Source organism: Bos indicus x Bos taurus, chromosome 11 (genome assembly GCF_003369695.1).
Source record: "Bos indicus x Bos taurus breed Angus x Brahman F1 hybrid chromosome 11, Bos_hybrid_MaternalHap_v2.0, whole genome shotgun sequence".
Taxonomy (NCBI): Eukaryota; Metazoa; Chordata; class Mammalia; order Artiodactyla; family Bovidae; genus Bos; species Bos indicus x Bos taurus.
The window spans coordinates 60,394,729-60,418,082 of NC_040086.1; the positions used below are offsets into that span (position 1 = coordinate 60,394,729).

Consider the following 23,354-nt stretch of genomic DNA (forward strand, 5'->3'; position numbering starts at 1 on the left):
TGTGATGACCTATAGGGAAAAAGAATATAAGAAGAGAGTGGATATATGTATAACTGATTCTCCTCACTGTACACCCGAAACTAACACAACATTGTAAATCGACTATATTCCAATAGAAATACAACAAAATGGAGTGATTTAAACTGCTTGGTTAAAGAGGCCCAATTTCTAAGCTGCTCAGCAGTGTGCTCATATACTGAGCAAACATGTTCTCTTTTTATTTTGGCAACACAAATTTTTCTTGGCAGGTGGCCAGAGAAAGCGATGTTACTATTTCATCCCTTCTTTAAATATGTAGACATTGTCTTGGTTGAACAGCTTTTCCTTTAATAGAACATTTGGACAAAAGGCCAAAATGTCACTGTTTTGAGGATGTATATTTTAAATCCATATGATTTATTTTGATATTTTAAAAAAAACTAAAAACAGTCCTCAGGCACCTGTTAGTAACTTGTTGACAATTAACCAACATTTGAGAAACGGAGAAGAGGCAGGAAAGAAATCTGGGAGATGGAGGCTGGAAGAGAGGGGAACCACTCTGCTTGTTTGGTATCCTGTCCTGAAGTTGCCACCCCAGGGCCACTTATCACTAGAAAGGTTGTCTTCTGGGACGAGACTGCCCCTGACTCAGGAGAAGTGGAATCCCAGGGGGCTTGCATTTTAATTGGATGTGCTGTGTGCAAGCCGCAGAGCCTGGCACTCACCATTTGGGGTGCTTTAACCTCACAGTTACAGCCTGTAGGTTGGGGAGCCTCTTGTTCATACCTCCCTCAGGGTTGAGGAGAACGGCTCTCAGCTCATCTGGCACTGTTCAGGTTGGGACGTGTTGCTCTAGGTGGGGTGGTTCTGGATAACTAGCTCTTGGTACTCCGTTTGGGGGGCTTTAATTTTGGGGAATCCCAAATGCTAGGAGGGTAGATTAAATACAGTTCACTGGGGAAACTGAGCCTGTCCTCATGGAGGAGGGGGTGGGATTTGAACCTGTACCTGTAAGCCTGGGGGCAAGATTGAGAAGTAAGAGAATGGATGTTTCCGGAAGCCAGCATGAGTTGTGGTGTGGATGAGGACCACAATTGTTTTTAAGGGGTGCTGTGTCCCAGGAGGTTTTGAGGATGGCATGCTTGGATCTCGGATGGGGTCTTTGTGAGAGTGCTTAAGGAGGAAGGGGTGCGTCACACTCCTCTGTCCTGGCTGTGCCAACCCTGCAGCTCTGTGCCTGAATTCAAGTTTGGCAGTAGCTTAGGTGGACTTGCAGGCTGGGAGCAGCCCATCTGGGGTCCCTGTTCATGCCCCCTCCCTCCACTCTCTATCTTGGGAACCTTGAATAAGTTTCTGGAAGCAGATCATTTATCTGTAAAATAAGGATACCTCAGTAGCCACCGTATACCCCCTTGGGTCTTTGGCACGCATCCAGGCACATGGACCAGTGTTACTGAGTCCAAGCTTGTACTGTTCACTACATGACAGGGCATCTTGAGAGGCAAGATGCTGAGGCAGGGGTAGTGACCTTATATGGAAAGTCAGCGGCAGAGAAGATGGCGGACTGGTGTCCCAGAGAATCATCTTACCCAAGTTAGAATTTGGGCTTCTTTCATAGTAAAAGGGGAGAGGGTGTGGTAGGTTATTGCAGACTTCTTGGTGTCAGAATCCTTTGTTCTTGCAGCTGTCCACATAGATGTCTTAAAGTTCATGATGCTCCTGCACACCTTCAGCAAGACAAATGTATTCTCTGCTCTGCAACTTTTTATCTTTGTATCATTAGGAAGTGTTATACCTTTAAGGGTTAGAGCTTTGAGAATGGGCTATCCTGTATATTTCAGGCTATAGGCAACATTCTTTTTGTTGTGGTTTAGTTGCAAAGTTGTGTCTTACTCTTGGGCCTTGGGCACACTTCCAGGCAAATGGACCAGTGTTACTGAGTCCAAGCTCGTACTGTTCACTACATGACAATCACAATTCTGAGTGATTGAGGCAGTTATCTCAAAGCTGCTGCTTTAAGAGACTCCAAATGTTTAAGCAGGGAGTCCTGGAGCCTGAAGCATGGTACTTTATGCTCATTGGTGTCCCCTTCATTGTACCCAAGGGGAAATACTCTTTAAGGAAAATTGTCACTGGGAAACATTCATACAAACAGCCAAGAAATTGAGACTTCCCAAGGCAATTTATTAAATTACTTAAGTTAAACACAGTGAATATCACTAGTATTAATGCAGTCCCAACTTGCAGCATGTTCAAACAATATTTATTTTGGGAGATTATATTTTTATTTTGGAGATAAATGTACACAGATGTAAACTTTGGTTTTGCAAGAGTTGATGGAGATGCTTTCAAACCCTACAATTCATGGGGGCAAGAATTACCAAATTTAATGGAATTGGGAAGGGCATTGGTTGATTTGAAAGTTTGTAGAGTACTTTTTGCCTGGGGGAGAGCATGGCAACCCACTCCAGTATTCTTGCCTGGAGAATCCCAGTGGACCAAAGAGCCTGGGAGGCTGCAGTCTATGGGGTTGCAAAAAGTCAGACTCGACTGAGGGACTAAGCACAGCACAGCACAGAGTACCTTTTGGAAGTGATATAGGTGAATCTCTGTGATGGTTAGATTAAATTTGGCTGCTCAAATGCTTAACATTAAAGTGATTGTCTTAAAAATCTAAAAGTTTTACTTTATGGTCATTTTTACTGTCCATGAAATTAAGTGGTGAAGAATGATATGATTTTGAAAGTCAGTCCAGAAACTTTGAGGAGAGTCAACTTTTGATTTTGTTAAATTAGTCTTTGAGTTTTTCATGCATTTTACTACGTAAAATGACAATAATCTCTTTTCAGTGAGAGGTGAAAATATTCTTTCTCAGTTGATTTCACCAGCTTTTCTCTATACGTACCTGTAGACAGGAGCCCACGTAGCAAGCACCAGATTCTCTCCTCCCCTCCCCATCTCTGTCCACCTACATCACCAGGCCATGGCTGACAACAGCCTGCTTGTTTCCAGAAGCACTTACACAAGGTCAGATTGATAACTTAGTTTATATACTTTATATTAAATAATGATAACTTTGTTTCCAGTCCAGTATTTTTATTAATTTTTAATTACCTTTTTCCCATCTTCCATCCCTTGGACCTGTGTTTGTTTACAGATTTGTTTAATCATATGAGACAAATGTTTCCAGAGATTTTTTTTTTAATTAAAAACAATTTTAAAATTATTATTTCTTTACTTTTGACTACATTGGGTCTTTGTCACTACGTGTGGCCTTTCTCTAGCTGGGGTGAGCCGGGGCTACTCTCTAGTTGCGTGTGCGGCTTCTCATTGCGGTGGCTTCTCGTTGCAGAGCACAAACTCCAGGGCTCGCAGGCTCAGTAATTGTGGCACTTGGGCTTAGTTGCTCCATGGCACATGGAATCTTCCTGGACTAGGGATCGAACCCATGTCCCCTGCCTTGGCAGGTGGATTCCTAATGGCTGGCCCTCCAGGGGAGTCCTCCTGGGATTTTTAGGTGATGTCCTGCGTTGAGATGACACCCAGTGATGTTGTCCTCGTGGACGAGGCACGGAGGGAAACCCCAGAATGATAGTTGTGAAGAAAAGTGGCCTGGCCTGGCACATAGACAGTCAGGGGCCAGGGAGGGTCTCTGGGGGACCTGGAGATACAGGGCCTGTGTGTGAAATGACTCAACAATGCTTTGTGTGGAGCAAAAGAGGAAAACGGTGAAAGAATAAAACTTTTATTTAGTCCTTGTTCCTTTATTGCCCCTCCCCGGTTATGTCCTTCTTGTCCTCAAGTTTTACTGTCCTCAGCCAGACACTCGAGAGACAGAAATGGAATGGCTCAGCTCCTGCTCTGAATGCCCACGTGCCCTGTGAGGTGTGTCAGACTCCTTCCCCACAAGGTGTGATAAGTCAGATAAATGTGTATTTAGTGTTAAGACACAAAAAGGAAGTAAGAAAACCACAGGCCGGGGGGAGGGGGAGCGTGGGGTGTGGGGGTGTTTCTGTTCAGGGAAGGTGCCACAGGAAGTGGTGCTGGCCTTGTTTTTTATGTTGCTAGCCCAGAATCAAAGCTGCGAGAGGACTTTGTCAGTGATGGTGATTCTCAGTGCGCCTCCTCCCTATGCTGACCTCGGGCGAGGCTGTGTGCCTTCCTGTGCTTTGGTTTCTTCTTCTCTACAGAAGGCTGGAGTCCCTGAGCTCTAAGGCCCTGGAAAAGAAATGCTTATAGCTTCCGTGGGCAACAAACTCAGGATAGGGTCTGTGTGCAGAATCCGTGTGCACGTTCTGGAGAGAGGGTACAGTTTGTGGCCGACATTGCTCTTCCATTACCTTTTTTTTTTTTTTTTTTTGATGCAGACTAGTGTCCCTTCCTCACAGAGCCTGGGGAGCTGGGCTGCTGGACACCTGGGAGCTCACCTCTGGAAGGTGGCCAGTGGGAGGACCAGGCTAGAATCCCTGCCATTTCTGGCTGTGGTGTCAGAGTGAAGGGAAAGGCGAGGAAAGGCAGCATTTTCTCTCTGTAAAAGCTCTTGACAGAAGGGTTTGCCCAACAGGTTTGTTAGACTAGGCCAGTGCAAGCGCTGCCAGGCTCTCATTCCTCAGTGTGGATTAACACCTGCCACGCAGGCGGCAGGGACTCCACCCTCAGCAGGGGCGGTGCCCGCCCAAGCGGACCAGGATCTCTGGGCACCTTCAACCAGGGACTGCTCCCAGCTGGAGATTTTATCTACATTATTCCTTTCTCATGCTTCTCAAACAACTCGACCGCCTGGCTTTCTTTGGAACTACCTGCATGTTCCCGGGTATCCACAAATGCAGTGACTTCACTTCCTAAGTCTTTTTTTTTTTTTTAATTGTAGCTTTATTTGAGGATTCTTGAAATCTTCTGAACAACAAGGTTGTGTGGTAGAAAAAGTAAGAGTTTAGACTCAGGGTCAGGGTCCAAGGTCCAAGTCCTGGCTGTACTCAGATTAGCTCTACTCAGGCTAATGGTTTCACGTTTTTGAACTTGAGACGGTTAGTTGAGAATATCCTGACATAAAAAATGGGCAAAGGGTGTGAGGAGTGGGAAGTCAGGAGGAAAGTACAGCAATGACGAGGGGTCAGTTAAAACATGCAGAGGTTGTTTTGGTGTGAAGATTTGAAAGAAGGACAAGGTCCACAGTCAGTGTGGAGACCTCTGTGCTCTCTGGTGTTGTACAGTCTGGCTTTTTTTTTTTTGATGAGGAAGGACATGGAATAACTTGATTGTTCTCTTTGTAATTTTTTCAAAGGGAATAATAAGACAGTGTACAAAGACACACAAATAAGGTTGTTCATCAGATTTCTTTTCCCCCCAGTTATAGGCAAAGTCCAGAGAAGGCAATGGCACCCCACTCCAGTACTCTTACCTGGAGAATCCCAGGGACGGGGGAGCCTGGTGGGCTGCCATCTATGGGGTCGCACAGAGTCGGACATGACTGAAGCGACTTAGCAGCAGCAGCAGCAGGTAAAGTCAGAAACAACTCATGGGTTAGTGATTGGGTAGTAGTAGTGTTAATTGCTCAGTTGTGTCTGACTCTTTGCAGTCCCATGGACTGTAGCCTGCCAGGCTCCTGTGTCCATGGGATTCTCGAGGCAAGAATACTGACTGGAGTGGATTTCCATGCCCTCCTCCAGAGAATCTTCCTGATCCAGGGATAGAACCTGGGTCTCCTGCGTTGCAGGCAGATTCTTTACCGTTTGAGCTACAGGGAAGACAGGCCAAATGCCTGTACTCCGTCAGAGGTACTTTAGAGATCTGTTGGTGGCTTAATGGGTAAAGAATCCGCCTGCAGTGCAGGAGATACAGGTTCAATCTCTAGGTCGGGAAGATCCCCTGGAGGAGGGCATGGCAACCCACTCAAGTATTCTTGCCTGGAGAATCCCATGGACACAGGAGCCTGGCAGGCTACAGTCCATGGGATCACAAAGAGTCGAACATGACTGAAGCAACTGAGCATGCATGCGTGATAGAAGGTGAGTCACTCAGATCATGCTGCCTTCCCCGGTCCAAATCTGCTTAACAAAAATTAAATCTCTGAACACAATAGCCAATTGTGTTTGTAATGAACTTGGAGGTCAGATTTGGAGCCGTTCTTCATTTTTTCCCTTATTTCGTATTCCTGTGTGATTTAGTCAGGTTTTTTTTTTTTTAAATAGAGGGGCTGTGAAAGCACATTGTGGCTATCTCTTTGGAAACAGCACTTGTTACTTAGATATAGGCATGGTGCACGCTTATCCCATGGAGAGTCCTTGGGCTTATCTGCTTTCTCCAGTCGCCTCAGAACCTATCTGGCCACAGACTGGCTGCTGCTCTGCAAGCAGACACTCTGTAGCCCCACCCCACCGCTTGCCTGCCCTGCTTCTCCTCACTTCTCTGAAATCTACCCTGTTTGAAGCTCCACTCAGGTCCTGCCTCATCCTCTGCTGGTGACAAATGTACTGTCACGTATTTCTTACTTATTTATGAGTTCGCTGTACAGGACCCATGTTTTATACACTTTCCACCTAACTTCAGACTCAAATAATGATGTTCATGGTTGGAAATGACTTCAGGTTGGTGATAGGGAGATCTCTAACTTGTACCAGTTTTTAACTGTTGTCTGTCAGCTCCCAGTCCACCCTTTGTTGTCTGATCTATGAAAATGGATCAGAGCTCTTCAAATATTTTTCCTTTGCCTTCTCTCAAGTTGAGGGCTCTGAAGAGGATGTTGCAGGAGAAGGAGGTTTTCCTTCCTGCTTTCCAGAGTCTAAAATCAGGCTCGTACAGAGCCTGCTGGTTTTCCCGTGGGCTTGCAGGCTGCAGCTTTCCCCAGTGTGTGCCCGCCTTGTCCTGTCTGCAGCTCTCATGGCTGTGATAGACTGGGGAGCCTGAGCCCAGCCCAGGTTGCTGCTTCTCCTCAGTCCCCACGTGTATATATGGGAGCCTGGTGGTCCTGACCATCTAGAGAGCTGGCCACGTATGTCTGTCCTGAGCACTTCCTGTCCGGGCCATGCATTGTCATGCTAAGCTCCTGAAGAGTGAGGTCTCTCCAGCTCCTGGGTCCAGTCGTAGCCAGACTTCCTGTGTGGACATGACTGCCTTTGCACCCTTGTTCTCTCCGCCTAGCTCCCAGCAGTCTCCAAGGTTTGCTTCCTGTCTCCCTCCGCATGGGGATTCTTGTATTTCAGGCTTTGTACCGGCACCCTAGAGGGTTATTCCTGCTTTTCTGGTGACTGGACCATCTTGGGCATCCAGGAACTGCCTCCTATACCTTCTTCAACAAGATACAAACCTTGCTTCCATGTTTGTCCTGTTTGGGGTACCTTTCATCTAGTATAGGGCACCCTTTAGAGTTCTATTCCATCTTTGTTGTTTAATCACTAAATCATGTCTGACTTTTTTGCAACCTTATCGACTATAGCCCATCAGGCTACACTGTCCATGGGATTCTCCAGGCAAGAATACTGGAGTGGATTACCATGCCCTCTTCCAGGGGATCTTCCCATCCTGGGGATTGAACCCTTGTCTTCTGCGTCTCCTGCATTGGCAGGAGATTCGTTACCACTGAGCCACCAGGGAAGCCCTTTATAGTTCTCAATTATAATATTTTATAGTTCTGTCTTTATAGTTACTCAATTATCATATTTTTAAACTTCCCCTGCTTGAATTATGGTGTGGTTTCTGCCTCTTGGTTGGACCCAGACTGAAATACATCCCATGTAACCCAACTCAGCAAACAGATGGATGAGCCAGAGAGAAGTCTAGGAATTTCCCTGAGGACTTGTTGAGAGCCTGCCAGACTGTGCTGGTTTGTACATAGGTTCTAGAGCTTGATGTGGAAGAACTTCCCAAGCCATACCCATGTGCAGGCTCTTAACAAGGACTCCAAAACATGTTAAGCGCCCCAGGAAGTGACTGCCTGCATTGCAACATTTCTTTTCTAATGGTTTCCTGCCTGGGTAAGTAGGTGCCCCCAAGCTTTCAGTCTGTACCAGGGGCCTTTATTTAGGCATGTTCACTTGTCCCTCTGCTATTATGGCCTTGGTGGAACTAGCAATTGCTGGAGGTCCACCCCCCTATCAGAAAGGAGTGTGGAGGTCCCTCTGTTTGGGACTGGAATGGAGGGGATTGCCTGGATACTCTGCTAGTGGAGGGATGAAGCTTTCATAGACGCTCTGCTGGATCCCACATGCCTGCATTCCCACTCAGGTGGTTCAGGGCTGCCTGTGGGCCTGGGTGGGGCTTTCACCACAATTTACCTCTTCAGATCTAGCCCCTACCCTCCCAGGTCTAGTATGGACTCACTACTAATAGTCTTATCGCCTATAACCCTAGAAAAGCCTTTACATTTTTTCTACTCTAGTACTTTAAAAAGTGAGACAGGTTTCTAAATACATAGGTCATTGAGCAACACACATATAGTTCCCAGTGTCATCTCTTTGGAGAAAGGTCATGTATATTTATTTAATCTAATTTCTACTGAAAGAGCTATATTCAGTGAACTCAACCACATGACCAAAATACCTGTTTGTTCAACAAATGTGGAATAACTCTCAGATGCTACAGCCAGGGGTACTGGTGTTGCAGGGTGAAGACCTTGACCACAGAGGGTACCCTTGTTCCTGGGTGCTTCAGGAGTGACACTTGACCGAATTGAGGAGTAGAAGAAGCTCTTCAGGAAGGCATGGCAGACAGAGGGCACTCTGCGGATGGCAGAGGGAAACTGGGACTGTCTGGAAGAGACTGTGTTTGCTGTGGTCGGAGGTGAAAGTGTCCACGGTGTGGCGGTGGGGGATGCTGGCAAGAGGGGCTGCGGAGAAAGCACAGAGCATCATAAAGGAACTAGAGGGCATGTGAGTGAGAAGGTGGAGGGTGAGGCTGGTGTTGAGGCTGGGGCATATCCCTGGGCAAGAGGTCTCACAGAAGAGGGGCAGAGGCCATGAGGCCCTGAGCTCTGGGAGTGGAGGAAAGAGGCGTTTTAGAAGACAACACAGTTATATTTAGGCTGTGGGGAAGCAGTGCCATGGTGGTGGTGGTGACCACACCAGGAACAGCACGAGCAGGGGTGTGTGTACAAGGGCTGAAGGCTGAGCTATTGGGAAACAGGGATATTTGGGAGCTGCAGGAAGTAAGGCCTTGGGCTCCTACAGTCGCCAGCTGCAGAGCCTGATTGGAATAGAGGAGAGCTGAGGAGGAGGAGGTGCCGGTGACATTACTGAGGTGGAAACACAGATGTGGAGAGCAAAGGAAGAAGCAGCTCGCTGCTGCTGGGGAGTGCACGTGGGCCGTCGATCCATGGCGAACGCAGGACCCAGGAAGAGAGACTCCACACACATTGAATATCTGGAGTTAGCTGGCTCAACTTGTGATCCTTGGTTTCTTGTTTTGCTGCCGTTGTTGTTTGTTTACTTTTGGCTGTGCTGGGTCTTCGCTGCTGTGCGGGCTTCTCTCTAGTTGTGGCGAGTGGGGGCTGCTCCTCACATGCGGTGTGTGGGCCTCTCGCTGCAGTGGTCTCCTGTTGTGGAGCACAGGCTCTGGGGTGCACAGGCTTCAGTAGTTGTGGCACACAAGCTCAGTCACTCCAGGGAACATGGGATCTTCCTGGATCAGGGGTCGAACCCGTGTCTCTCCTGCATTGGTCGACGGATTCTTTATCACTGAGCCACCAGGGAAGCCCTATTTGTTTGGGGGTTTTTTGGGGGGGGGTCCTACTTTTGGAGTAACATTTAAGGTGATGGATAGAAGCGTTTCTAGACGGAGAATATTTATAAAGAGGCAGTGAACCACAGAACTTGAGAAATGTGGTCAGTGTTGGGTGGAGGAACTAAACCCATCAAAGAAAACTATTGAATGCCTGTTGTACACTAGGCAACACCCTGGTGTGGCGGGTTATATCATCACTTCACAGGTGAGGAGACTGAGGCTCAGACAAGTCAAGTAGCTTTGAGGTCACACAGCTAGTAGTAGGGTAGCATTACCAGAATTTAACTCTGGGTTGTTTGGCTCCAGGTGCCATACTAATTTTCCAAAGTGCAGGTGGGTCTGGAACATACCTGTCCTCAAACATCTACCAGCCTTGTTTTATAATGACACGATCTTATACACTGAAGATCTCAAACCCTTACCAGTTTTAGTAAAGGCAGGAGCAAGATGGCCTCTGGGAAGGTTAATCCCTATCATTGTTTACTAAATTTTCTTCTTTCTCCTTTTCTGAAAATCTGAACATGTTTATGTGAAGAATGATCTTAGTGTTTGATTTTATTTTAAGTGGTGAGTACCACTTGAGACTTCCCTGGAGCTTCCCTGGTGGCTTAGATGGAAAGGATCTGCCTGCAATGTGGAAGACCTGGGTTTGATCCCCAGGTCAGGAAGATCCCCTGGAGAAGAGCATGGCTATCCACTCCAGTTCTTTTGCCTGGAGAATTCTATGGGCAGAGGAGCCTGATGGGCTACGGTCTATGGGGTCACAAAGAGTCAGACATTACTGAGCGGCTAAATACACACCATTTTGAGAAAATCAGCCACACTGGGCTTTGGGGGAACTGTAATCAGTGGGGATCAGAGCATGTCCTGCAGACACTTAGATGTGTAATGTCACCTGTGGGGACATAGAGGTGAATAGATTCATCATTTATACTTTTCCCTTTAAATTTTGAACGTGAAGGTACTACTGCTGACTTATGAACCAAATTCCTTGAATTCAATTGATCGTTGTTCTGACTTACAGACCAGAAAATGTCAGACATACGTCCTCTCCAGGTGAGGTTGTTGAGGGCATCTTGGGGCTCCCCAGCTCCAGTCCTGACAAGAACTGCAGCCAGGCTTCTTGCTCCCATTAAGGAACAAGCTCTAGGTACAGCCCCACTCTTCTGGTCCCACCAAGATGCTGCACTTGCACCCTTACCACTCAGCCATCTGCCCTGAGCACTGGAAGGTATTCCCTGTCTCCCCCAGAACCACTTGGCTACAAGCTATCCCTCTCTCTGAAAAGGTCTGGCAAGGACCAAGCAACAGATGTTAGCAGCCTGGGAGGTAAGGATTTAGGAAAGCCACTTTTGTCCGGCTTCTGGAGTGAGGACAGAGGAGGTTGGGCGGGCCAATTGACGTCCAAGTGCCCTGTCTCCGTGTGATATGGCAGCAGGCTTGGGCTCTAGATCCTTGAAGGATTTGTGTATCCTGTTGGGGCAGGAGAATGAGCAGGAAGCAGGATCCTCCCTAGACACGGAGGCTGCTAGATCAAACTCTTGTGACTGAATCAGCAACTTGGATTTCCAGCCTCCAAGCCTCAGCCTGACTGGATTGGATGGCTGGTCGTTTCATTTCATGATTACAAGAAGGTCCTGCCTTTCTTTTATCCTTAACATTGGTTCTAGGGATGGAGAGCATAGACACAGGTTTTGGATTTGGTCTCAGTGTGGTTGCTGGCTCTGTCCCTGACTAGCTATTGGTGACCATCTACCTAACATACCTGAGCCCCTTGGGATGGGTGAGTGAGTCCCTGACTTAGAGTTTTGTGAGAATAAGTCCTTGTGGCTGGCGATGGCCACATTAAAATGTCTTCTGGCCAGTGCTTTGCTTTCAGAACTGGAGGGAACCTTTGAGAATCATCCTCTTTTGTGGTGCCAGTCTGGCATCCAGGAATGAAACACTGGGATTATTTAAACTGCATATAGGGGAATAAAATGACTATAGCATAATCATTCAGTAAGGGTTACTTATGACCTCACCCTATCTCCCATATCTGACTTTGATGGTAGTCTTGAGGGTTCAAATGTATACATATAAAGCTTTAACATTTTAAAATAATTTTTTAAGAAGATAAACCATTGAAAACCAGACCATCATCTTTTTAGTCCCTTTCGTCATAAGCCTGTGCTACAGTGTTCGCTTGTATCATGCTTTAAAACTCAAACAATGGAGCTGAACTGCTTAGATTTGAATCCTGGTTCTGCCATCTGCCAGCTGTGTGACCTTGGACAAGTTCAGTCACCTCTCTGAGTATCTGCCTCATAACATCATTGGTGCCCAGCATATAGCCAGTGGTACTTAAGTATTTATTAAAATGAAGCCAATATGTTCATATTTTGCTATTATTTTTAAGAGTCCTCTCTAATACATGGCTTCAGGCAGAGAGGATGGACCCAGGGAAAGATGTGCAATGATCTGTGGGTGGATGTAGTGACAGAACTTGTGCTGAGTACTGCAGGGACCAGTACAAGGTTGGCGTGTCTGGGACTGTGGGATCGTGGCCCACGCTAGTGATGTGGGCTGCAGAAATGGGGACCTTGCATTAGGATTTGTGTGTGACATGTTCCCCGCCCCCATCCCAGCAGTCTGGATGTGTGCAGTAGAGGATGTTGAAGGGAAAAGGTGGTGGGGCAGCATTAAAGAATTAAATAACCTATAATCCTGCCACCCTGATTACACTGGTTTTGGTTTTGTGTGGTGTTTTATCTGGATTTTCACATAGTTTAAGCATGGCATCTGTACTATTTTGTAATCCATCTTCAGCTAACATAAATTTGTGTGTGTCTCTACCTTTCTAAATATTTTAATTGCAAAATAAAGGAAAGTGGAAGTGAAAGTCGCTCAGTCATGTTTGAGTCTTTGTGACCCCATGGACTAATACAGTCCATGGAATTCTCCAGGCCAGAATACTGGATTGGGTAGCCTTTCCCTTCTCCAGGGGATCTTCCCAACCCAGGAATCGAACCCAGATCTCCCACATTGCAGGCAGATTCTTTACCAGCTGAGCCACAAGGGAAGCAAAGAAGGAAATTGTTGCCAAACAAAATCAGCTGTAGTGTTTTAGAAATTTCAAGACTGTTCAGTCTTTGTTGGGGAGAATTTACTCCAAAGTACAAGGTGAAAGCTAAGGTTGTTCTTTGTTTGTACATGGGATTTTCTGTTTCTGTTACTCACAGTAAAAATTCTGTGTGTCACAGTGAGGGTTGTATAACATCTTCCCTAGCTGCAGGGTAGATTTTCTTACTCAAATTCTTTGTGAGCAGTGTAACTTCCTGCTCAAAAAAGGACACATTGGTTTTATGTCTGTAATGGGAATATTTAGTCAGATATTCAGAGAGCTTTTTCCCACAGATATTTTTATGGAGGTCACTGCTTTTTCCTCCTTTCCATGAACTCTGGTTTGTTGTAACAGTCTAGTTCTCATGTGAGGGACTGTGCCTTGGTCACAAATGAAAGATGACATTTAAACTTGATAGAAATGTCAAATTGGGAATCTGGGTGGTTTTCCCACCCTTCCTGCTCAGGTTGGTTTGGAATAAATGCCCTTTAGAAATAGTGGTAAGAATTGGCCCAAGCTGCACTTTGGGGAATTTAGGAAAGGAAGACTGGCCGCTTGTCAGAAGCAGGGCCAGGCATTTCTAGCCTCCCATTTCCCTTTCTTTGGAAAGTCTTGGTAACCACCAAATGTACCATGATCCAGTGCCTTGGGTCTTTTCAGTCTTGAACCAGGCTTTGAGACTTCACTGTTGAACTGAACCAGGTTACAATACTGTGGCCCTGCCTTATAGAAAAAGGAGGAGCTCCAAAGAGCGCTGGCTGGGAGCCAGAAAACTGTTTCTTCTCAGCCTCATCACCTAACTCTGTAACATTTGTGCGATCAGTCGATCAGTCATGTCTGACTCTATGACCCCATGTACTGTAGCCTGCCAGGCTCCTCTGTTCATGGAATTTTTCAGGTCAGAATAAAGTGTTCTGCCATTTCCTTCTCCAGGGAATCTTCTAGACCCAGGAATCAAATCCATATCTCCCGCCTTGCAGGCGAATTCTTTACTGCTTCACCACCTGTGAAGCCCTCATTGGCCCAGTTAACCCTCTCTGAGCTTCCACTTTTCTCCCTGGTAAAGTGGTATCCTCTCAGCTTCTCTTAGGGAGAGCAAATGAGAAATGGACAGGAAGATGTTCTGGAATCCTTGAATCAAGGACTGGAATCCTTGAAACAAGGGGAGGATGGTGTTCCTTTGATAGCCATGAAGCCCTGTCTTGGCTTGAGGGGATAGGACGTCCTGCCTGCCTGGTTCTTGATCACAGATGGAAAAGCCTGAGTTGCATCAGTGAAGCTGGAAACCTTGGCCAGGATCAGTATTCCTCAGAGTATTCCCAAAAGAAGTATTGGTACTTTCTGTGATAAACCCCACATCATCACTAAAGATGGTTCCAGTTGAATTACAGGTATCTGTAGGTCAGGATGCATAACTGGCTTTTTTATTTGGAGTCATATTATTCACCCTGAATCTTTTTCTAGGAAAATTAACTTAGAGGTTTACAGTCTGTGCAAAAAGTACTGTGCTTCTCTTTTTTTCTTCCTTAAGCTGTCCTCTTCTACTCTAGAAATTTCAGGAATATCCATATTCCTTTTCTGAGTTGAAAATTTCTGTCAAGTAGTTAGCTGTTCGTGGCATGTACTGTTTTCCTCCCAGATCTTCCTCATTGTAGGCTTTCTCTGTCCCCCTCGTCCCTTTCCTTGTCCTCCTTTCAGCCTGTCCACGTGAAGGGCAACCCTCCAGATCAGAGATACTGGGTCACGTGCTACTTTAACTTTAGGAGAGTTATCCTGACTTAGAGGAATCGTTTGTTTCTAGAAAGCATATTGTCTGGAATCTGGAGATCAAAAAAAAAAAAAAAAAGAATGAGACCATGATTTATTTACTAATAGGATGATTGATTCTTTAACTGTATCAGGTACCCACACAGACACATTCACGCTCTCCTGTCCTTGCAGGTCAGTCCCATAGCAAAGAGGTTTAGGTTGCCAAAGATGTGTGGGACTGAGACCTTCAGTTTGCTCATGCTGCTGCTGCTGCTGCTAGTCAAGTCCGACTCTGTGCGACCCCATAGACGGCAGCCCACCAGGCTCCACCGTCCCTGGGATTCTCCAGGCAAGAACACTGGAGCGGGTTGCCATTCCTTCTCCAATGCATGAAGTGAAAGGTGAAAGTGAAGTCGCTCAGTCGTGTCCGACTCTTAGCGACCTCATGGACTGCAGCCTACCAGGCTCCTCCGTCCATGGGATTTTCCAGGCAAGAGTACTGGAGTGGGGTGCCATTGGAGGTTTGCTCATAGGTGTGTTCAAAGGCTCTTTGAAAGGAGCTGACCTAAGGAGGAGGGCATGGACCCTAGGCTTAGTGTGGATATTTTGAATTGTTCAGGTTGTATGTGACTTGGCACCCTTTGAAACTATAATTAAGGAGTAGGAAATACCTTGTGGGTTTTTTGGTTTTTTTTAAATCACTTTCTTTGGAGGAAGTTTAAGAAGGCCCTTGGTAGCTCAGTAGTGGGACTCTTGAGGGCTGGAGGGTGGGTAGTGCTTGAGAAGGGAGGGAAGAATGAGGTGATGGGACACTGCTTACCAGGTGAGCCGAGACCACGCACGTACCTTTATATCTGCCATGTTCTCTAGATGTGTAAAAGCTCTGGGGGAGTGAAGGTATGATGTAGGGATGGCTTTATAAAAACATCTTTCACTTATATGTCCTTAGCCAAAACTGTCCAGCAGTAATAAATACAAACAACTAGATTAGAATCTGCTGGACAGATTTTAAGAGACACAAAAAGTTTGTGAATCCCCATCGATCTCTTCTGGGATGTTCAATATACTGATAACTTCACAGAATTCTCAGCATGACAAATACCTCTTCTACCGTGGGGCTATTTGTTAGAATGAGGGAATTTTAAAATCTTACAGTAAAAACTACTCTTGATTAAAATATATAGTAAATAATAAATAAGTTACAAAGATGTAATGGACAGCACAGGGAATATAGTCAATATTTTATTTTAACTTTGTATGTAGTATGATCTATAAAGACATCAAATCACTATGCTGTATATCTGAAACCAATACGTTATAAGTCAACTATGCTTCAGTTAAAAAAACAAAAACAAAATCCAAAATCCAGTGCTCCTCCAATAATACCAAATTTGTTTCCTTTCACCATTCTTTTTTTTTTATTACTAGTTTAGTTTTTAAGTTTTTGGTTTTGGTTGTGCTGGGTCTTTGTTGCTGTGCGCGGGCTACTCTAGTTGTGGCGAGTGGGGGCTACTCTCTCGTTGTGGCGAGTGGCTTCTCACTGTCGTGGGCTCTCTTGTTGCGGAACATGGACTGTAGACCCTGGGCCAGTAGTTGTGGCATGCGGGCTTAGTTGCCCCATGACCTACGGAATCCTCCCGGGCCAGGGATCGAACCTGTGTTTCCTCTCATTGGCAGGCAGCCTCCCAACCACTGGACCATCAGGGAAGTCCTACGTCATTCTTTTTGAACTTCCACGTTTCGTATTGAAATTTTAGAAGAATCAATGTTTATTAACTGCAGCCCGCCACCCGCCCCGCCCCCTGCCCAAACCACTTTGTTCTAGAGGTCAGAGAAGAGTGCTCCCGTTTGACATGGTGGTCTTGAAACCCCATCACCTTGGTTAGGGTTCCAGCTCTGCTCTTAACATAGTTACTTCTTTAAATCTGTTTCCTCAAGTGTAAAATGGGAATAAAAGTAACAGTATCTACCTCAGAGGTTCACTGTAGCAAGATAACGCCCTGGCACCTGAGAAGCAATCCTTCTTCAGGATTCTTTTCAAGGATGAGTTCTCCGCTGTAGAATTAACCTGATAAGAAAATTCTTCACTGGGTGTTGCCATTCCACTTTGGAGGATTCTCTTTTAATGTCAGGCTTGTCTAACTGGTGGTTCTTGGGTAGGTCATCCATCTCAGTAGTGTCAGAACTCTGCAGTTACAGCACCAGCAAACTGTCTCAGTACTCTTTCTTTGTTGCGTTGCCCACAGCCTGAAGTCTGTTCTTGGCCTTTGATATTTCACTAACATGTCATTTTCATTTCTCTTTTCCTTCTTGCTATAAATAGCAGAGTTCTCAAGGATACAGTTTGAGTTTTGACAAATGTATACATGCATGAAATAATCATCTAGATTAAGAGATACAAAGTACATTTCTGTGCCCCAGAAAGTCCCTCCCGACCCTCTCCATTCAAAACCCCCACCCCTATCACATTCAGATTTCTAGGGCCTAAATTAATTTTTGCCTTCTTGAACTAACATAGAGGGAGCATGAGGCCTGTCCTCTCCCTCACTATACTCTTTCTGCTCTAGCAGTAGTTTTCCCTTGTATAGCTGGGAGTTGTTCCAGTGTATGAATGTACCACAGCTTCATAATCCATTCTTCTCTTGATGGCATTTGGGTTGGTCTCAGTTGTGGGCGATTCGGATGAAGCTGGTGTGTGTCTTTTTATCTCTCTGAACACTCGGTGTGGTTAGTGTCTCCTCTTAGCCCTGCAGCCTTGGGCAAGTGTCTTAATCTTTGTACATTGGTTTCTTCATCTGTGAAATGCTAGGTTGGGAAATAGTTCAAAGTTGTGGCCATCGTTTTTTTATTTAAAAAAAAAGGAAATAGAATAAAATAGGTGATTACGGTGAATGACATGGAACTCCACATGCTGCAGCCCACATATAAATAGTTATGTGTGTACAGGTGTGTACATAATAACAAATATAAATTGTGTTTGTTATTTTGAATTGTGAGCACATCTGTTTGCAGCACACTAGTTTGTATATGTCCTTGTATAAGCAAGGAAGTTGAAGCACCTGTGAGTTGTCTAGTTAATGTGTATCTCTGCCCTCAGGTGTCTAAAACAGCCACAGTGTTAAGGGTCACTTACTCACACCTCACTGTGGACCAGCCAGTACTTTAAAAGCTTACTAACATAAGCTTACAGCCCTCGAAACTTTCCTATTCAGTTCAGTTAAGTCGCATCCGACTCTGCGACCCCATGAACTGCGGCACGCCAGGCCTACCTGTCCATCACCAACTCCCGGAGTTTACCAAACCCGTGTGCATTGAGTCGGTGATATCATCCAACCATCTCATCTTGAATCTCATCCAACCATCCCTTCTTCTGCGCTCAATCTTTCCCAGCATCAGGGTCTTTTCCAATGAGTCAGCTCTTCGCATCAGGTGGCCAAAGTATTGGAGTTTCAGCTTCAACATCAGTCCTTCCAATGAACACCCGAGACTGATCTCCTTTAGGATGGACTGGTTGGATCTCCTTGCAGTCCAAGGGACTCTCAAGAGTCTTCTCCAACACCACAGTTGAAAAGCATCAATTCTTCTGCGCTCAGCCCTCTTTATAGTCCAACTCTCATATCCATACATGACCACAGGAAAAACCATGGCCTTGACTAGACGGACCTTTGTTGACAAAGTAATGTCTCTGCTTTTTAATATACTGTCTAGGTTGGTCGTAACTTTCTTCCAAGGAGTAAGTGTCTTTTAGTTTCATGGCTGCAGTCACCATCTGCAGTGATTTTGGAGCCCCCCAAAATAAAGTCAGCCACTGTTTCCACTGTTTCCCCATCTAATTTGCCATGAAGTGATGGGACCGGATGCCATGATCTTCGTTTTCTGAATGTTGAGCTTTAAGCCAACTTTTTCACTCTCCTCTTTCACTTTCATCAAGAGGCTCTTTAGTTCCTCTTCACTTTGTGCCATGAGAGTGGTGTCATCTGCATATCTGAGGTTATTGATATTTCTCCCGGCAATCTTGATTCCAGCTTGTGCTTCCTCCAGCCCAGCATTTCTCATGATGTACTCTTCATATAAGTTAAATAAGCAGGGTGACAATATACAGCCTTGACGTACTCCTTTTTCTATTTGGAACCAGTCTGTTGTTCCATGTCCAGTTCTAACTATTGCTTCCTGACTTAAGTGGGTTATTATCACCATTTTATAAATGGAGAAGCTGCTTAGACATCAGTTGTTATACAACTTGCCTGAGGTCAGAGAGCTCAAATCGAGGATGGTAGAGCCATGATTTGAACCCAGGTACTTCAAGTCTTGAATCTGTGCTCTAAACCACTGTTCTGGGGGACATGAAAGAGATAAGTGACATGTGAGCAAATGCAGTGAATAATAATCTAATCAGTACCATGGTTCTCTCTTTTATTTCAGATATGAGAAATGAGTGTTGGACGTCGAAGAATAAAGTTGTTGGGAATCTTGATGATGGTAAATGTCTTCATTTATTTGATCGTGGAAGTCTCCAAAAGCAGTAGCCAAGAAAAAAATGGAAAGGGGGAAGTAATAATACCCAAAGAAAGGTTCTGGAAGATATCTGACCTTCCTCAGGCATATTGGAACAAGGAACAAGAAAAGCTGAACAGGAGGTTCAATCCCATTTTGAACACGTTAGCCAACCAGACAGGAGAAGCATCCGGATTCTCCAATATAAGCCATCTCAATTACTGTGAACCTGACCTGAGGGTCATGTCAGTGGTTTCAGGTTTCGACAGTTTGCCAGACAGATTTAAAGATTTTCTGCTATATTTGAGATGTCGAAATTATTCACTGCTTATAGACCAACCAGATAAGTGTGCAAAGAAGCCCTTCTTATTGCTGGCGATTAAGTCCCTAACTTCACATTTCGATAGAAGGCAAGCAATTCGGGAATCTTGGGGCAAAGAAACCCATGTGGGGAACCAAACAGTGGTGCGAGTCTTCTTACTGGGCCAGACCCCTGCAGAGGACAACCATCCTGACCTTTCAGATATGCTGAAATTTGAGAGTGAGAAGCACCAAGACATTCTTTTGTGGAACTACAGAGATACATTCTTCAACTTGTCTCTGAAAGAAGTACTCTTTCTCAGGTGGGTGAGCACTTCCTGCCCAAATGCCGAGTTCGTGTTCAAGGGCGATGATGATGTTTTTGTGAACACCCATCATCTCCTGAATTACTTGAATAGCTTATCCGGGAACAAAGCCAAAGATTTGTTTATTGGTGACGTGATTCATAATGCTGGACCTCATCGGGATAAGAAACTCAAGTACTACATCCCGGAAGTTGTTTACACTGGCGTCTACCCGCCTTATGCAGGAGGAGGCGGATTCCTCTACTCCGGCCACCTGGCCCTGAGACTGTACAATGTGACTGACCGGGTCCTTCTCTACCCCATTGATGATGTTTATACTGGAATGTGCCTTCAGAAACTCGGCCTTGCTCCAGAGAGACACAAAGGCTTCAGGACATTTGATATAGAAGAGAAAAGCAGGAGTAACATTTGTTCCTATGTAGATTTGATGTTGGTACATAGTAGAAAACCTCAAGAGATGATTGATATTTGGTCTCGGTTGCAGAGTGCTCATTTAAAATGCTGAATTATGTGCAAACTATATTTTACATAGAAATGTATCTCAAATAGTTCCCATTTGTGTTTTCTTCCATTAGAGGTCATTTCTATGTAAAACCATCAAAATTGCCTTTATAGATCATGTCCATTTGACGGCCTCTAAACCCTTCAGTTCAGACGTAAAGCGTCTGCCTGCAATGCGGGAGACCTGGGTTCGATCCCTGGGTTGGGAAGATCCCCTGGAGAAGGAAATGACAACCCACTCCAGTATTCTTGCCTGGAGAATCCCATGGATGGAGGAGCCTGAGGGGCTACAGTCCACGGGGTCGCAAAGAGTTGGACACGACTGAGCGACTTCACTCATTCACTCAAACCCTTCAGTGTGGTACTTCCTGAAGAGGGAAAGCAGAAGATGCTAATTTTTGATGTAGAATATGACAAAATGAATGATTCTGACTCTTCCTGTTAGCCAGTGGTCATTATTTTCTAACTTGTCCCCCTCATCATTTGAAATCATGTTTCTAGAATTTGACCATATTTTTGTTTTGCCCTCATATGATGATAATCCTATTTCCCATTATAATGAGTAAATTATCAGTTTAGGTATTCATAAACCTATTGGCAGAAGAGACATTGTTCTATATGACTCAGTAGTTTTAGTGAAATGCAATTACATTTGTTTTCATGAAATTTAGATGAAGTTTTAAAATCATCTAGAAAAAATTGACTTTTGTCAGAATTGCCCTGCCACCCCAATAGTATTTCCTCGTGTTAACCTAATCAATCAGTTTTGCAAAATGAGCATTGCTGGGTGACATTTATCCAGTTTATCATGTTTTGGTCTTATGATCATCATGAGAAAGCTTAACTATCTTGCATTTGGTCTCCTGGGTGGTATCATGATAGTTCTCTTTTTTAGTATTTGAAAATAATGAGTATGATTCCATAATCTTCAAACTGAAGATTGAATTGTCCCTGGCAACCATATTGTATTTATAATTTTTCATTGTGGACCAGGAAAGCATATGTAACTTTTGAACTTTAAGTGAAAAGATTGAAATTGCAGACCTTTTCATGAATGATTTGTCAGTTTAAAACTTCAGGATTCTATTCTTGCCATATGGTTACATGTTACTTACACAAAATTATTATCCGAAGTAGTGACTGCTTTCCTGTTTCAGTGTAGAAGTGCCTGTGTTTTTATTTATTGTTCAGATCAAATACCAAACATTTTCTTAAATATATTTTGTGTAATATTTTATTTGTATACAGTGTTGACTTATTTAACTAGAGCATGGTATTTTAAATAGTAAAGTAACATGTTAAATAGAACTAATGGTTATTTTTGAATTTTAAAATCTGTTCTCTTTTGGGGGAATATAAACTAGGATTCTGCCAAACTGTTGCTTATATATACTATCTTGTGACATGCTTTCTTGAGATATTTTTGTGTTGTAGAGATGAAGATTCTTACAGATGTGATAGTGGAAACTGTAAGAAGAGGGAAATAAAGTCACCATATTTTTAATTGTCATGTGTAACGTGTCATCTATAATTTCTATTTCCTGTATTTAATTACATTTTTCCCCAAAAGGCCTTTCCCAAAAAGGCTGCCTTTTTCCCCCCAGAAACTATTGACTGCAGTAGTAATATTGGGCTATACCTTTTTCTCTGTGTCCGTGGGTCATTTGTCTTTGCATTTAATATTTTTTAAAGTGCTTCCCCATGTAATGTCTTTAGAGAGGAGCATGAATATTTATTTATGCTTCCACTTCCTGGTAGTATGAAGAATTTAACTAGGAAATGGAGCAGCATCTTAAAGATTATATCATCCTAAGCCATATCCATTTTGGGATTTGTGTGTTTCTGTGAAACTTAGATGTATGTTCCATCTGTGATGAAACAGAGCCCCCTTGACCACTCATTTTCCTGGACTTGTGCTGAGAAGAAACTGCTAACGTCCAGTTAAAAACGAGTAGGCATTGGATGGAACTCAAAAAACAGAAGGCTTATTGTGAGAACACATAGCACACTGTCCTCTCCTACTGGGAATGCCAAGGCCATACGTGTGAGTGGATGTGAGGACACAGATACTCACTCACTGTGGGGTTTGCAGGCTTGTAAGTTTGGTCCTTCTCAAGGGCTCATGTGCTGGCGTCTGACCTCTCAGCTCCAGTGCTTGTGAGTAAAGGGTGGTGGCGCACACCACCACGTCAGGTTTAGAGAAGAATAATGAAGCTCTCAGAACATTCATATGCAGTTGGTTCACAAATTGTTTGTGTCCATATACAAGCATGTGGTTCCTGGACCATGTGTTCTCAAGAAGCAGATTTCTCTCCTGAGGAAGATGTCTTTTAATTTTTTTTCTTACAGGGATTCTCCTTCACTGAGATTTCAAGTCTGCAGAGATAGAAGAGACACAGCAAGTTTTGAACCATGTTTTGAAAAGCCACAGAGGGCCTTTGGTGAGCCTCCTCATCACATGTAGCTTCGTTTGAACATCAGTCCTGGGTGCTGATGATGTTTGGTGGGTGAGATGCTCTCCAGATCTTCTTTATTTGGCCGAGGTTCTCATGCAGTCGTTACCTGAGCCCACAACACAGGTCATTGACCTCATGGGATGACCCTTTTTCAGCAAAGGGATCCTAAGTATTGGGTTCACCGTTGGTACTGGCTGATCCTAAACCCAGGAAGCACTTTTGGTGCCCTTGAGATAGATTCTTACCTGAGTGTCCGTCTCGGATGTAAGTATCAGATCTAATTCATTCTTAGAGAAACATTCAATAACTGGCCTCAATGGAAACTGGTGTTTGAACCTTTTTCATGGTTATTCACAAGTCATGATGATTTTGAGTTTGAAGGTCACAAAGGCTAAATGAGCATTGCCAAAGTTTGGGCTTTTCATCAACCCAACCAGGCTTTAAGAGGAAAAGGATGAAGGAGACCAGAATGGCTCATTTCTATCCCTGACCCTGGTTTCCTGTCTTGAGTTGGTTGAGGGAAGAATGGAAAAGAAGGGCAGGATGTTTGAGTCACACTTGAAGTTGAATTCAGAAATAAAGACACCCGAAGTGTGACCACCTCCTACTTTTCTACCCCTGATTGGTATGGTCTGGAATGTCTGATACGTACTGGCTTATCTTGTTTTCTCTCAGATGCAGAAAGGAAGGCTGCCCTTACTAAAGTAAAGGATGGCTTATTTTCACTTT

General features: G+C 44.5%; 1 protein-coding gene across 2 annotated transcripts in view; it reads left to right on the top strand.

Annotated features, from left to right (window-relative positions):
- B3GNT2 (UDP-GlcNAc:betaGal beta-1,3-N-acetylglucosaminyltransferase 2) overlaps positions 1 to 21,673 on the top strand; it is a 60,648-nt gene extending 38,975 nt beyond the window's left edge. For both annotated transcript variants that reach the window (XM_027555601.1, XM_027555600.1), the window contains exon 2: positions 18,971 to 21,673. In XM_027555601.1, the coding sequence (XP_027411402.1) occupies positions 18,980 to 20,173 (1,194 nt within the window). In that variant the 5' untranslated portion in view covers positions 18,971 to 18,979 and the 3' untranslated portion in view covers positions 20,174 to 21,673. The remainder of the gene's footprint in view (positions 1 to 18,970) is intronic.
- Positions 21,674 to 23,354: the final 1,681 nt, after the last annotated feature.